This window comes from Falco biarmicus, chromosome 5 (genome assembly GCF_023638135.1).
Source record: "Falco biarmicus isolate bFalBia1 chromosome 5, bFalBia1.pri, whole genome shotgun sequence".
Classification (NCBI taxonomy): Eukaryota; Metazoa; Chordata; class Aves; order Falconiformes; family Falconidae; genus Falco; species Falco biarmicus.
The window spans coordinates 67,609,222-67,623,715 of NC_079292.1; the positions used below are offsets into that span (position 1 = coordinate 67,609,222).

Genomic DNA, 14,494 nt, shown 5'->3' on the forward strand with positions numbered 1-14,494 from the left:
CGGTATATCGCCATGATAATGTGGGAATAAAGCATGACACTTGTAGAGCCTTCCTCCCCACTGGCAAGGCAGCCCACATCAACTCCATGCTCCAGACAAGAGGACAGCCTGATTTATAGCAGGAGATCAGGAAGTCCCTCTTTATTCCTGGCTTTCCCCCACACCTTCCAAGTGGTTATGAATCAGTTCTCTTGACCAAGGTATGTAGCACTCAACTGTGCACGTGTGATAAGATTTACTTGATTTATTGAATATCCCTAAAGGTTCTAATAAGCAGCTTGCCCTAATGTAAAGCTGAACGTACCAGGTAAGCTGAGCTCCTGCTCATTCGCTGAGATGGAGGCTTTTTACATCAACATGGCACATAGCACAAATGCTGTTCCTAGTCTGCTTATCTCTGCTACCAAAACAAGCCATTGTCACCAAGAATAAGAATGCTGATCAAAACACAACCACCTCCCGAGCGGAAAATGATTCCTTGTGATAGAACTTCAAACTCTAACCATTCTCCAAGGAAAGCACTGCTTTTCTTTGCATTTAATCAAATACCATTAGAACTTCATAGCTTTTCACTCAAAGATCTCTAAGCAATTTCCAAGCCTTAATTAAGTCTCGGTTGCTTGTGAAACCACAAGTGGAATCATTTGTCCCCCATGACAAAGGAAATCTCAGGAAATTCACAGTACATTCCAGCAGACTGGATTTTCAGTCCTTCATTCACTAGTTTGAATAATTTTTGCTTTAATTCATGGGAGTTAACACCTACATTTCAGTAGTTGTTTAATTTTCACTTTTACTGCATTTAAGACCTCCTGTGCAAGTATTTCTACACTCTTTGGTGCTTCCCCATCACCAATCCATCCCACTGCCAGTCTCTAGAATAAACTACAGCCAGCAAGCACTGATGCAAAACATTGACTATTCTCTCCTACACGGCTTCTTTCTCTGGATCCAAAACATATCCTCTGCCCGTATTTAAGACATAGTTTGAAGGTAAAGGTTTCTGCATTGACTTTGAATTTTCCCCACTTCCCAGTAACTGATGGCAATCACACAGAATTTGACTAGTGCGCTACCAGTTGAACCCTTCAGTCCCCTCCTCCATATCCATAAGATACTCAAGAGCTATTATTTACAAGCCAGTACTCACACAACAGTCACTAACTAAAATCAGTCTCTATAAAACCAGCTGTCCTGAACAATTGGAACAATATTCAGGAGAAGGAAAGCCTAACCAAGAAAAAAGACTTGCTATCATAAAGCAATCTGTTTCATCAACAGTGAAACCCTCAAAGACAACTGCATTTTATCTCTTCTTGTAACTCTTAGTTCCTTTCTGACTTCCGCCACATAATAGGAGTCTGCCTCTGTGGTCTTTCCTCACTTTGTCCTGAACCTAATGAGGTTGTCATCGGATATCTGGTTACCAGCTTTTGAAGGATGACTTGGAATATCCAGGTTGTTTTGTTTTGCTTTCAATACTGTGTTTCTAATCATCATATTTGCTGCAGTGACCACTGTACTTTCAACAGTTTACAACTCAATCAAATTTCTTTTACTATCTTCCACTTTTCCTTCAATTACATACTTCTGACCATACAAACATTGCCACTCGCTGCTTCAGTACAGCAATGATCCTCCTCAGCATCACAGGAGGACCTATGTCAATTCCCAAGATCTCCCGCAAATTTTGCTACAATGAAAACAAGCCCACCCATATAAGATACACTTTCTCAGAAACAGTTAACAGCCTTTTTCTAGTTACAAAACCTCATAGCTAGCTACATCTTTTCCTCCTCTCACCCATGCTTCTAATTTGAACTTCCTTCTCTTTCAAGACAGGGCTGCTTCTCTTAAAGGGAAGATCTTGTTCCATTTTTTTTGCAAATGGAGCTTTTTATTTCACAATATTTGCTCTTCAGAAACAGAGGTTGTTTAGTGTTACTTATTCATTTTCCTACAATCAATTGCAGTGACACTCAAATCTCAAAAGGCACCTTCTATGATATGCCCATCAACAAGCTAATTTGAGCATAAGTGCTTCTTCAACAAATGAGAGTAACTCTTTATGACACATTATCCATCTAACACCTTTCCTGAGTGATTACAGCACTTTCTTACTTTCTTGAGGGAATCTGAGTTACTTTTCCCAAAAAAAATTTGGGCGTCAGGCAGAGATTTTTTTTTTTAACAGCATCAAAGAGCAGATGCCTCTGCTTGGACTGACAGCTGGTCTGTCATTTCAATAGAACAGTCTGTGGCACATCAGTGATCAGGTATCACCTTTAGAGCAGTTCTAGACATACAATTTAATTTTCCTCACTGACCTTTAAAAACTCATCTTCCCCATACAGTGACTTGCAAATAGTCATTAAAAATGGAAAAAGCAGCTTTGCAATAATACCAGAAAAAACTTGTACAGTATACTTTTCAAACGTCCTTCCCTAGCCCAAAACTGCCTGGATCATAAATTCACAAATTTTAATAGCTTAACCACTCACCCTGTGACATACTCGCACAACAAACGTTCTCATGGACCAATGCCTCAAGTAGCACATAAACCCTTCATCCCAGCTAAAAGTAAGCATGAAGTAATGAAGGGCATGATTCTGGCTGTGGAGTGGTTTGTGTCTGTCGTCCCGTCCCGTGCCCCCCCCCCCCCCCCCCCCCCCCAAATCATACATGTGCTAGAAAGAACAAAGAAAACTCTGCCTGGTGCTCAGTAACTCAACAGGAGTTGGGAGCTTCTCACATTCCCTCCCTCAAAAAAGTCACACAAAGTCTGAATTTGTTCTGGAATCAAGAAAACCCAGGATGCTACTTAAAAAAAAAAGTATTGTGGAAACAAAACCAAAGAAACCCAGTCATTGAGCCAAAGTGACAGAACTGAACTGTGGAGACCATGAACTTTCTAGTTTCTTGGTGCTGAGCTACTGGCACGACTGGCATGTTATATGTATTTCATAGATAATCGGAAAGGCTTTTCCTGCTGCACTAGCACAGAGCAGAAGTACAACAGCACTACCTCCTCATCTAAAAGGAATTTTCTATTATGCCTCTTAAGTCCATCAAGCATGTCTTCTTACTCAGCTTTGATGGTAGATCTAAAATAAAAGTCCTAGAAGTAAAATAAAACCAGGTATTTGCATTTTAAAATTTATCTTAATCCAGAACAAGGATCATATTCTTGGATAAATTAAGAATGGAATCCAACTCAGAAGATACTAAATTTCCCACCTGGGGTTTCTCTTCAACACACTTTACCAACCAAATCCTTCACTCCTGGCTCCAAAAATAATTTCTATCCCCTCCCCTCCCTAAATGGCATAGCATGGTAGATTCCCTCAGTAAAATGATTGTCTGGAGGATTTAGATGGAAGAAAACCAAGAACTCCTTCATTAGCATCTGTAAATGGATCTGCTGTCTCCAAAAGCACTGCTCTGTCTTAATTGTTGCATTTATACCCAAATTCTCACCTACCCCATTTGGAAAAGCCCAGCAACAGCACCACAGCTAGTCAGGAAGGATGACCATGGAAAGAGAATTTAATCCGCCAGTCAAGTGTGAAGAACAGTCCTTTGGCACTGGTGTTCCCTCTCACAAGTCCCTTCAGTGTGCACACCCCAACTTACATAGGAGGGAGCCTGTAATACACATTTCAAGCCACTCAGTGTTATTTTCCAGACAGTTTTCTCCACACTAGATCGCTGATGGAAGTCATGCCTGTAAAACAAAGTGACTTATTTTCATCTCTTCCTCCAGGGCTGACTGAGTAGACAAAACTCATCCACAGGAACAGAAAATTACTCCAACACAAGTGTGAGAGTCCAGCATCTGAAGCTGGTTGAGAAGGTAGAGCTATCACTTCGTGTAAGAAAAGAATGACATAGCAATTGTGTCAACAACAGTGGGAGTGGGAGAATCTGATAGTATTTCAAATTTGTGGGCTAAGAAACTAGAAAAAAGGGAACATCTCTTTTGTTGTGAGGCACACAATGACTTGTTATGATCTGCTCCTCCTTGGGTATTTCCAGAGAGTAACAGCCACAGCCACTTGGTGTATGGGCCAAAGGTGGTGGTGTATGGGAGGGAAGGAATTACTCTCTGGATGGGGAAGTGCATAAAACCTTTTCCAAATATCTGTTAATTAATAGCCACCTCCTGCCCTAGTAGTTTATAGACACTGCTGGACAAAATCTCAGCCACTGTATGTCCCATCAAGTGAATCTGAATCCTCCCAACCCACAGCCATCCAGTGTACTTCAAAGAAAGAAAGTTTATTTAGCAGAATTTCAGAGTTCCCCTGGAGAACCTTCTCAGGGCACCACAACTATGGGAAGACATTAAGGAAGCACATGTAACACTCCCATGCTAAAGGACTGACGCCATGAGACCTCTTTGCATTAGTCACTCACAGGTGTGGCTGGGAGATCAGTCCCACCTCTGCTCTCCAGGAAGCCCTCAAGGCCCAGGTCACCGCCTGGACCCTGGATTGACACTGACATCCCACTAACCTACCGTGGGATTGCTAACAGCCGTGGTGCTAAAACAGCCAGAGCTGCACTGTAGCCCAACTCGTTCACCCCTGCTCTCTAAAACTCATTTCCCTACCACACCTTCCCACCATGCTCTCGCTAAACTGCTGCCTACCTCCAACCCAATGCCACCTTTAAGGCACCCCCAAACATTTCTGAACACCACATACAAGCGATACTCATGTTAACATCTGTCTGAATTGGGTAGAAACCCTGAAACAACACTCAAGAGATGAGCCTAGAAAAGGTGTCGACATGCCCACACAGCTCTGGCTTCAGAATTAACTGAAAATAAACATGCAAAGGTGGATGCTTGGTCCCATTGTGAAGACTTGCATTGCTCACTGGAACAAATCTTTTTGGCATGTGGTAAGGAGGACAGATCACCACCACTTCCACCTTCTCCCACTTTTTTTTACTTCTTTCTCAAAGGGCTCTCAGTGCTCTTGCTATGTAGAATAGCCTGCTTTAGGGTTCAGTGTGGAATTCTCACATACTTTTAGACCATTATGGATACATCATCACTACTATTATTTCTAGAGCATGAAAGTAACATATCCAGGATATTACAACTATCAGCCATTTAAAGCCTCACTGCATAATGCATCAGTATTTCTGAACTCCATAAGCCTTCACAAGCAACAGCTGGTTCAGACCCTGCTGCACTCAGCTTCAAAAAAGGCTATTTCACTGGAATTGCATGGGCTCTGGGCTATTCACACATTGCCTTTTCAGTCCAGAAACAGTTCAGTAAGCAAAAAGTTACATCTTGTCAATAGAAAAGAGGTTCTGTTGGGCTTCCACTTCTTCAAACAGTAAAAGCAGGGTTAATTACATAGCTGTACTTTTTGTTACTAGATATCTTGATAAAAGTTTAAACCAATTTGTAGCAGTTGGGGGGTATACAAAGTAATCCATCCTTCCACTTAGTCACAGCTCTGTCCTCAAATTGACTGTACTTTAAAATAATCCTCGATGAAAGAAAGCAATGTTTATAGAGATAATTACTTCTTACCTATACAAACAGGTCTAACATTTGTTTCTTTTGCCTCTTGCTGCTACAGGCTTTAATTCCGTAGATGATTTTGAAACTGGCTTCATCTGTTATGGAACACAGCTTTCAAATAATAAAGAATGGTAACTAACACATGTGCCATGTCCCACATTAAAATCTTATCTCTTCAAATGTTTTAGAAAAGTTTTGCTGAGCCACAGGGAGTCTATAGATGGTCGTAAATTGATTTTAGCCTACAGACACATGAAAATATGAACAAAAAGCAAAGACAATTAAGTCAGAAGTCCAATCACATGCAGTTCATAGTGGCTCAGATGTTTTTTGTTTAATGATCTTCTTCAAGATGCAAAGTTCTGCTGTATGAGCAGAGTCTGCACAGCAAGAAGTTCCTCTGTTATCAAGAACTCATTTTTATTAAGTGTATTAAGATTTATCACAGATTTTTCTGGGACACATCTCTTCAGGAAATCCGACTCTCACAGTTGTAGACAGCAACGTCCCTGTTCCAGATGATTGGCATTGCCCTAATCAATCCTCTAGAAGCTAAGGTGCAATTTCCCCTTGTTCATGACCAAACAAAGAAAATAAACCAAGTAACTTCAAAGCAAAGCCCTCCTTTACTGAAAACAGCAACCTTGCCTCCCTCTGTTCTCTTTTGGTATATCACTCCTTCACCCTTTGAGAAGCAGCAAATCCTCCTTCTGGGAACAGAATTGCAAAAGCAGAATGAAAGTTGTCCAGAGGAAGGAACACATTCAGGCTTCAGGATGGTCAAGCCGCAATGCATATTCTGCTGGGTATTTTTCTAGCTACTGAATTGCACTTGCATAGGTAGATGCATCTCACACTTCCTACTTTTTCAGGCAGTCTGTCTTTAAGGGCCAGGGAGAGAATTAGCTCACAAGAACTTGAAAGATGCTACTCAATATTGAATTTTCTCCAACAAGGCAACAACTACCCTGTGGGGGTTAAAAAACCACAAACTAAAATAAAACAACAAACCATATGTACCAAAGTTACCTACGTTTCTCCCTACTGTTTGCCCCTCCTACTGCACATATCAAAATAGATGGTCAAACCTTCTCACATTTCCACTAGATATTCCACTACCATGAAAGGGCCTGTAATAGTAGAGAGAATCCTCTGAAGAGCTCCATTATGTCTGAAACTGTTGCCTGCCTCCTTTTGCTAAGCAGCTCTGAGACCAATTCCAGAAGTGGGAGAACACTTCTCTGGCAACTTTTGCATTTTCCTTCACTTTTGTACTGTCACAGCAAATAGATGTATCAGCAGTTTAGCATGATTGCATCTAAACCACTAATTTTATTTTTAGTAACTGAGGGTACAGGTAAGGCTTGTATTTCATTTGTGCTCCTGGATGGCCATTTCAGCATCCTGGACACAACATTCCATCATTTTATTTTCAGACATAGAATCAAGCACTAAGAGCCCTTCCTTCCCACAGAATGTTTTCTGTAGGTAACACAAACTCATCTCATGCTTTGAGCAACATGTTGCATTAATGCCAGCATGGAGGCTTTTAGTTATTCATTAAAATGTACCACTATTTGCAGATCTGCAATTAGGTTTGAAAAGTTTGAGTCTGCTTGGAGGAGGTTATTGCAGGTGAAACACTTCAATTATTTCTTTAAGTTGCTCATTTTAAACAATGCTGAAGGTCTTGTTAGTGTACAGAAGGCTACAGCTCTCATACCAAGCTCAAGCCTGCCTTTCAATCACTTAAGGCAGAACAGATTGATCACCCTCCTTCTGGGGGAATGGGATTCAAAGATAAACAGACTGATAGATAAAACTGATGTGGAAGAGTTGTTAGTAGACTTAAGAGCAAGGGCTTAAGTAACTGTCACTACATTTCAATGACAATGCCATAAAAAGCATTTTGCTTGCAGAATCAGATTTAGCATTCTGTTCCTCTCCTTCAAAAGACACATTTAATTTGTGGAAGTCCAAAAGGCAGATTTTCAGCACTGTCTGAGATGAGCAAGAATCCTGTCTTTGTCTGAAACAAAACCAGACCTAGCATCCTCTCAGATGACCTCTGGGACAACTTCAAAGTACCACGAGGTGACTTGTTGCTTAACAAGAGCTGTTATCACTCTCAAACTAACTGCAGAAAAAATTATTCCCCGTGCTACAGCCAGCCTCCTGGTGTAAACTCACTCGAATGGTGACCCATCACAATGGAGCCCTCTTGACAGCCCTCCTCCAAGTAAGATCAAACCCTTATAGCCAGCAGTGTCCAAGCTCCAAGCTGCATGCCATAGCCATAGTACATAACAAACAACACAGTATAGCTTGCAGCCAGACCCCTCTTTGCAAGTTTCCACGAATGTTTAATAATACGTTCCACAGACCTCCTAAATCAAGTACATTCTTACGAATACATTCAGTCACCCATTTCCATTACTGATCATCATGACTAATCACAGCAGTAAGTTTAAAACAAGGGAGGGAACACTCAAATGCACCTCATGATTAAGGTTTTGTCTGTATTTTCAATTTCAGGAGTACTCGCATCTCAACACTGCTGGGCTCTGCTGCCCAGCTGGCTACTCCTTACCTTCCTTAATCACATACTTCCCAGACTTCCACCTCATGCTTAGCAGGATTTCCACAGTGCTTTTGTTTTTGAACTACTGCTTTCAGAAGCGTGGCACTCTGTTAAAACTTTGTTTAATATTAAAGCCCTTTTCAAATATCTAATATGAAATCAATTTGAATCCAGCTGGGGAGGAGCAAGGAGGATATGTCTGTTTAGCAAAATACTATTCCAGACAAGCAAAAGATGCTGAATAAAGATCTTTAAAAAGATCTACCCAGAAATTCTTCCATAAACTGAAAACAAGCAGCACAAGGATGAGATATTTTGTGTACTGGACAACTTGTAGGTGGATCACAGGCAAAGGAGACCAGGACCTTGTTAACAACATCCCAACCCCAAGTATTTGTTTTCTTTCTGCTGCTCTAATACTCCACGAGATAACTTGCGTAGGCAGTTTTCCACAAATCTGTTATACAAAAGCGTACACTCCTGAATAATGAACTGACGTATTAGCGATTATTAACATCTCCTGGCAACAAAAACTCTCAGAAACAGAAAATCCAGAGGGTAAGCCTAGCTGGCCAGGGGGCATCTCAGGAAAGCTAAACCTGTCACCTATCTGAAGTACTCATCACAACAACATTCCTGTAAAAAATTCCACAGCACATGATTCCAACACAAGCTCTCACCCAGAAAAAGCTGGTAACAATGAAACTAATAGTTGAAAAACTACTGGTTAATTGAGTGTTTAAATTGGTCACTCTGCCTCCTGTGACCTGTACCAAAAGCCCTCCTTAAAAGTCCAGGAATTAAACTCATATAGATATATATTACATTGGATTGGCTATGTTAGAATATTTATGTTTAAGCAGTAATGACATGTATTAAAATCTCAGTAGCTACAGGCGATGAATCTGATCTTCACTGCAGCTTCCACAGCAGATTAATTACACAATTTCAGTTAACATACACAAGGTTAAAACTTCCATTACTCCACAAAAAAACCCTGGAACGTACGTGCAGCCTCTTGATCTACTCACAGTGCTGATAACAGGACCAAGAGGACGGGACTGTTGACAGTACTGACCTAAGACACCAACCTGTACTGCCCAGCAGCCGAGAGCCTGCCCAGGTCAGTGCTCTCCCGCTGCATGATGAGGTACTTTGCTGTTCTCCGTGTGGAAGAGGCCAGATGGGTCCCTGCTCCCAAGGGTTAGGAATATGACAGAGGGGGATGCTGAGCTACCCCCTGCTCTTTCTTAGTGATTCCAAATCACAGTCCAGACGCACTGTTAGCAAGGCAGAGAGGAGGTTTAGCTGCTATGGGTTGCTAGACCTACTTTCCAGGGCTGTTGCCAGTGGGTCTGCTCTGGGTCTCAGACATAGCTTACTTGTTTTTTTACACCTGCACATCCCTTGATTCTCTACAAACTAACGAATTCCACGAAGTGCCTTATTCACCATGTGCCTTGCCACCGTTAATAGCAAGTCAGCTTGTTTAAGAGCATTTCGAAAGAAGACAGCTTGGCACAGACTTGTCTCATGGGTTATTTCCCAGATTCCCCAAACCAGGGGGAAGGGGAGGAAAGCCGCTTATCTTCTTTCTCTCAATTCTCCAAATGCAAATGTGTCTTTCTTCTGTCCCCTTCAGAATGAATCAATTCACAGGCACTTTTCACGACTTCTGCTTCTGCACAGCCACTAACTGGCCAAGCGAACAGTTCTACAACCACAACAGTACCACAGTTGCCTTCAGCCAGTTTCCAAACAAAGAGAGAAAAAGCACACCTTCCTTGCACAATGGACGGATGCATTCATTTTAAGAATCCACACTCAATTTTCATGTCAGCAACAACTCAAAGCAGAAGCTTTGATCAGCTAACATGGAAAAAAAGATTTAGTTGTGGAAAGAGTCCTGTTTCCAAAGAGGGATTCTTTCACTCCACCTTCAACAAATTACAAATTGGCTTGCCACTCTTGAAAGCACTGTACCCATCCAACTGTTCCCACAAAACCACCCGAGAACATCTGCATCTTTGTAGTACTGAAGTAATGAGTTTGACACACTCAGCTGAGTCTGCCACACTGAACAAGTTTCCTCTCCATCAACACTGCAAGCTGTTGTTTTGCAGAACAGAACAGGCAGCTTCCCCAGATAAGGCAGCTCTTTCCTGGAAATGGAAGGCAGAGCTGCCTTATCGCAGGAAAGGGAAGATAAAAGGTCACTCTTCACTAAGTGGCAAAGTTCTCACCTTGAAAGCTTTGCCCCTTGATTGGCATGGAACAACCAAGGTCATGGAACTTTTAATCAGACGCCTGCATAATTACTAAATCATTATTAATTATATCAGAGCACCGAGACCTCAGAGGAAAGGCAAAGCAAACAAAGAGCCTCCTCTGTTGTTGGAAAAAATTGGTAATTAAAAGTCATGAGTGCACCAAAGAGTGAGGGAACAGCATCACAGTCACTCTTCAGGACTCAGGAGTGACTTGCATGCAAAACAGCAGGCTTGTCTCCCTGGGGAAATTACAGGGTACTGCATTACAAAGCAGTGAGTAGGAGGGAAGAAAAAAAACAAAAAAAGGAGACAGAGAAAGAACCACTCCTGCTTTATCAATAGCTTTATTTGCTCCACAGAGAAAGACAACACTGCCAACCAGTCCCAAGTTTGAGAGGTGCTTTCCACATGTTTCTGGCAGCTACAGACAGCTCCTCCCAGCCTTATATCATGAACAGTTTCCACACTAAGAAGTGCACAAAAGAATGAGACCCTGTGTTCAACCTGATCCAGCCTACACACAGCCCTTGCCCAGGAGGCCCTGCCCAAAGACTATTCCAGTGGAAATCCTTTATTCACCTCAACAATCTGAGCTCAGCCTTAGTGACTACCCTTTCCCCAGAGGCTGCCCTTCGAAGCATCACTATCAAAAATTGAAGAACTTAAATTTGCCCTTAAAAAAAAAACTCAAAAGAAGAAAAAAATGCCATGGTCCCACTCACACCACAATAAATCAAAACTTGGTTGTCATGATCCCCACCGAAAACAAAACAAGTGCTTTTGCTAATCAGGCTATGAGAAGATAAATGCTGATCTGTTCCTATACCAATGATACAACACACTATCTCACAGGGCATTGAGATATCAAAGATGGCATTGGATGAAAAAAAGCACCACACTACCTACCATCATTTGCAGGCAAACACAAGAATCTCTCTGATCTGCTATATAGATAGTCTTAAAGATCTAATCCTAAAGATCAGCATATACAAAAGGTGGCAAATCTGGGCCAGATCCCTGAAGAGATCAGTTTAGATGGATTATGAGACTATGGTGAGAAGAACAGACACTCTAATGCACTCAGCCCTCCCAACATACAGAAAGAGAAGTATAAAACACCAGAAGCCCAAAAAGAACACTTTATAAGTCCCAGAGTTCAGAACAAAGAGACATTTTCTACTCCACTGCTTCAAGTGTGACAACTCAGAAGGATGTATCTTCAAGATACTCTAAATAAGAAAGTCTCCCATTTAAAACATGAGCAAGAAGGAATAAAAGGTAACTGCAGCAGAAGCAGTAATGCAATTTGTGGGAGTCTGTCAATGAATAAAAAATTAATAACAAACAGCCTCTGGCTAACTGCAGCCATTTCATTATGCTTAACTCTGACAGACCCGAATCCAATCCATTTTTATTGAAGTGCTTCTGGTCCTTTATCCCTTTTCTGAGCCTCCACTGCTTGCCAACGCAATGCCCTTTCACTGCTGTTACCTTATCACAGCACTCTGTTTTGTATTGCTGAACGCTAAGCCCTCAACCCCATGTGACAGCATGTACCTGTTGAAGATATCGCCCGACACCTTTTGCAGATACTGAAGTGCATCCGCCACCTGCTGAACAGCCTCCTCCCTGCGTAAGTCCGGTTGGATCAGGGGGACTGAATACATCTGCCCTTCCAAAAAGTGCTTCTGGGCTACTGTAGCCATTGTGCCTAAAGGAAAGAGCAAATAGGTCATTACAGTAGACACACTTCCATTTTATCACAGCTTTTATTCAGGGACTCCCACTGTCTGCTCCCCTGATTATTTTTGGAAAGTGTTCCCAACAGAATTGGTGAACTGAGGAGAAAGGCACAAGTAGTAAGGTTGACATACTGGATATTTAATAAATCCAAGGCAGCAGTGAGGTGGGAGTCTCTTGCTTATCTAAATGCCCTTGGGAACCATAATTTTATTTTTAGCATGCTACTTAACAAATCACTGCTCAGTGCTGTGCTGAAAACAAAGACCACACTTTGGAGCAAAGTTGGCTCAGGGTGGGGATAAGACTCATCAGAAATCACCCTGTGTCCTCCTCCTCCCATCTTCATATTCCAGATGGATAAATTTCAGGTCATTCAACCCCATTAGCAAAATGCAGTATTTCTTCTTACACTTCTGCTCCAAGAAACACAACCGCTGCTCCGTTCCAAGAACGGCAGCTATGAAATTACAGGGCATGCATGTGCACACACACCCTTGCTCCAAGTAGGTTAATAAAGGTTCTTCCATTCTGAGACTCCCAGGAGCTGCTCATTGCTTCTGGTGACTGGATTTTTCCTTAGTAACTATCTTGAAAGCAGCCTCCTTATTTCAGGATCCTTTCATGTATAAAACCTAGATGGTCACTGAAAATCTTTCAGTAATGTTCAACACATGCACCAGAGCAGTATGCATGCTCCTGGATGCAGCCAAGACCATTGCTCTACAGTTCAGCCATGAGAAGGCTATGCATCACTCGTGTTTCCACCCTGCCAGCCTTGCTCACCGCTCCCCCAGCAGTTCCCAAAGGGTCTGCCTCCCATGCTTTTAGTAACAAAAATAGCAACGTTCCCAGACACAGAGGAGGTTATAGAGAAGAAATCCATTTCTCTAAGCACATTAGAAATGGTAAAGTCACAAATACATTACTGTTAGGCCAGTCTGATTAATGAACAGAATAGATTGTCCATAGAATTTTCTAACCCAAACTCTGCTGGTAGGCCTACACAACTCCCTTCAAACTTGTTTTCTGAGTGTCTTGTTCATTCAGACTGTAAAAAGCCACACTCTGCAGCTGCTCATTACAGGGTTTCATCACACAGAGCACTGTAGATCTGTATAAGAAAATATTCATTAAGCTGAAGAGAAGCAAAACAAAGGAGGATCAAAAAATAAGGTATTGGAAACAGACAGAGATATCTCAGGACACAACACATTCCCTCCATGGTACTTGGAGGTCTGCAGGAGCCTAGTCCAGGAAGCCCTGCTGTGTGCAAACTTGTATTCCAGCCTGTACAGCAGAGCAGGCTGAGAATAACATAGAAACACAGCCCATACTGGGGAAATTCACAAAACAAGAGCCTGAAGAGATAGTCACAGCATAAAACAGCAGCTTAATGGGTGAAAGTTAGAGGGGACTTCATTCTTTAAATTCCCTGTCTTGCCTCACAAATAGAAAAGATATCAGATTAGACTTGCCTGCAGCCACTCCCGTACATTTAAGAAACACCATCCACCCCCTCCAAATTTGTCCTTTCTGATCCTACCACAGCAGGCTAGGAAAGACACTCTGTAAATGGGATGTGGCTGTTGTGTGGGTTTGTGTTTTGTTTGTTGGTTTGTGTGGGGTTTTTTTGTTTTTTTTTTTTTGGGGGGGGGGGGTAATAATGAATCATATGAGAGGTAAAAAGAGGAGGAAACCCAGGAGCCTTTCAGCAGATAACAAATTTGCAAAATCAAGCCCAGCCATCAGAAGACCTGGCTGTGCTGCTGGAAGCCTAGACCTATTCTGTTTCACTTCATGCATCACGCGCAGCCAGACCCTGTATCCACACTCTTTAGCAGCAATGTTTGCACACTGATTAGTCTTCTTGACCGGGCCTATTCATCAGGCAGGAAATTATTATTTAGAGTTGTAAAGCATACAAGTTAATCTGAGAGGAGTACAGCTAATTTTGAGACGGCATTTTCTGATCTGCTGACCACAAAGAAGCATGAACCCTTTTGCTTTCAAACCTACTATTTGACTAACAACGCCGAACAAAGAGACCAGCTAACATAGCAAGTGCGCAGTTAGGGGATACTTTGGCTCCAGCAGCAAAAAGAGTTTACAGTCCTCCCTGCCACTGGTCACAACTCTTCTGTTGCACCAGTGCTGCTGATGTTTGGGATGCCTATTTTTAACTCAGATCAGTTCAATGACCCAATTTACCGCAGCCAGATAAACAGCTGTAATTGCCCAGTCATGAAACAGAGTGGGAAGCAGGGGCAAGAAGGGGACTTCTTAAACTTGCTTCACTATCAAAACCATTACTGTGTAAAGGTAATCCTGCTCCACAGACTGAGAAAGCCAACTTTTCAT

At 42.1% G+C, this 14,494-nt stretch overlaps 1 protein-coding gene across 9 annotated transcripts in view; it reads right to left on the reverse strand.

The window, feature by feature from the left end:
- WASHC1 (WASH complex subunit 1) overlaps positions 1–14,494 on the reverse strand; it is a 46,769-nt gene that overhangs the window by 20,746 nt on the left and 11,529 nt on the right. For 6 of the 9 annotated variants that reach the window (XM_056341152.1, XM_056341147.1, XM_056341144.1 and 3 more), the window contains exon 2: positions 11,951–12,104. In XM_056341152.1, the coding sequence (XP_056197127.1) occupies positions 11,951–11,996 (46 nt within the window). In that variant the 5' untranslated portion in view covers positions 11,997–12,104. Of the gene's footprint in view, positions 1–11,950; positions 12,145–13,116; positions 13,727–14,494 lie in introns of those variants that run through there. The other 3 variants (XM_056341151.1, XM_056341146.1, XM_056341143.1) reach the window with 3 other exon arrangements.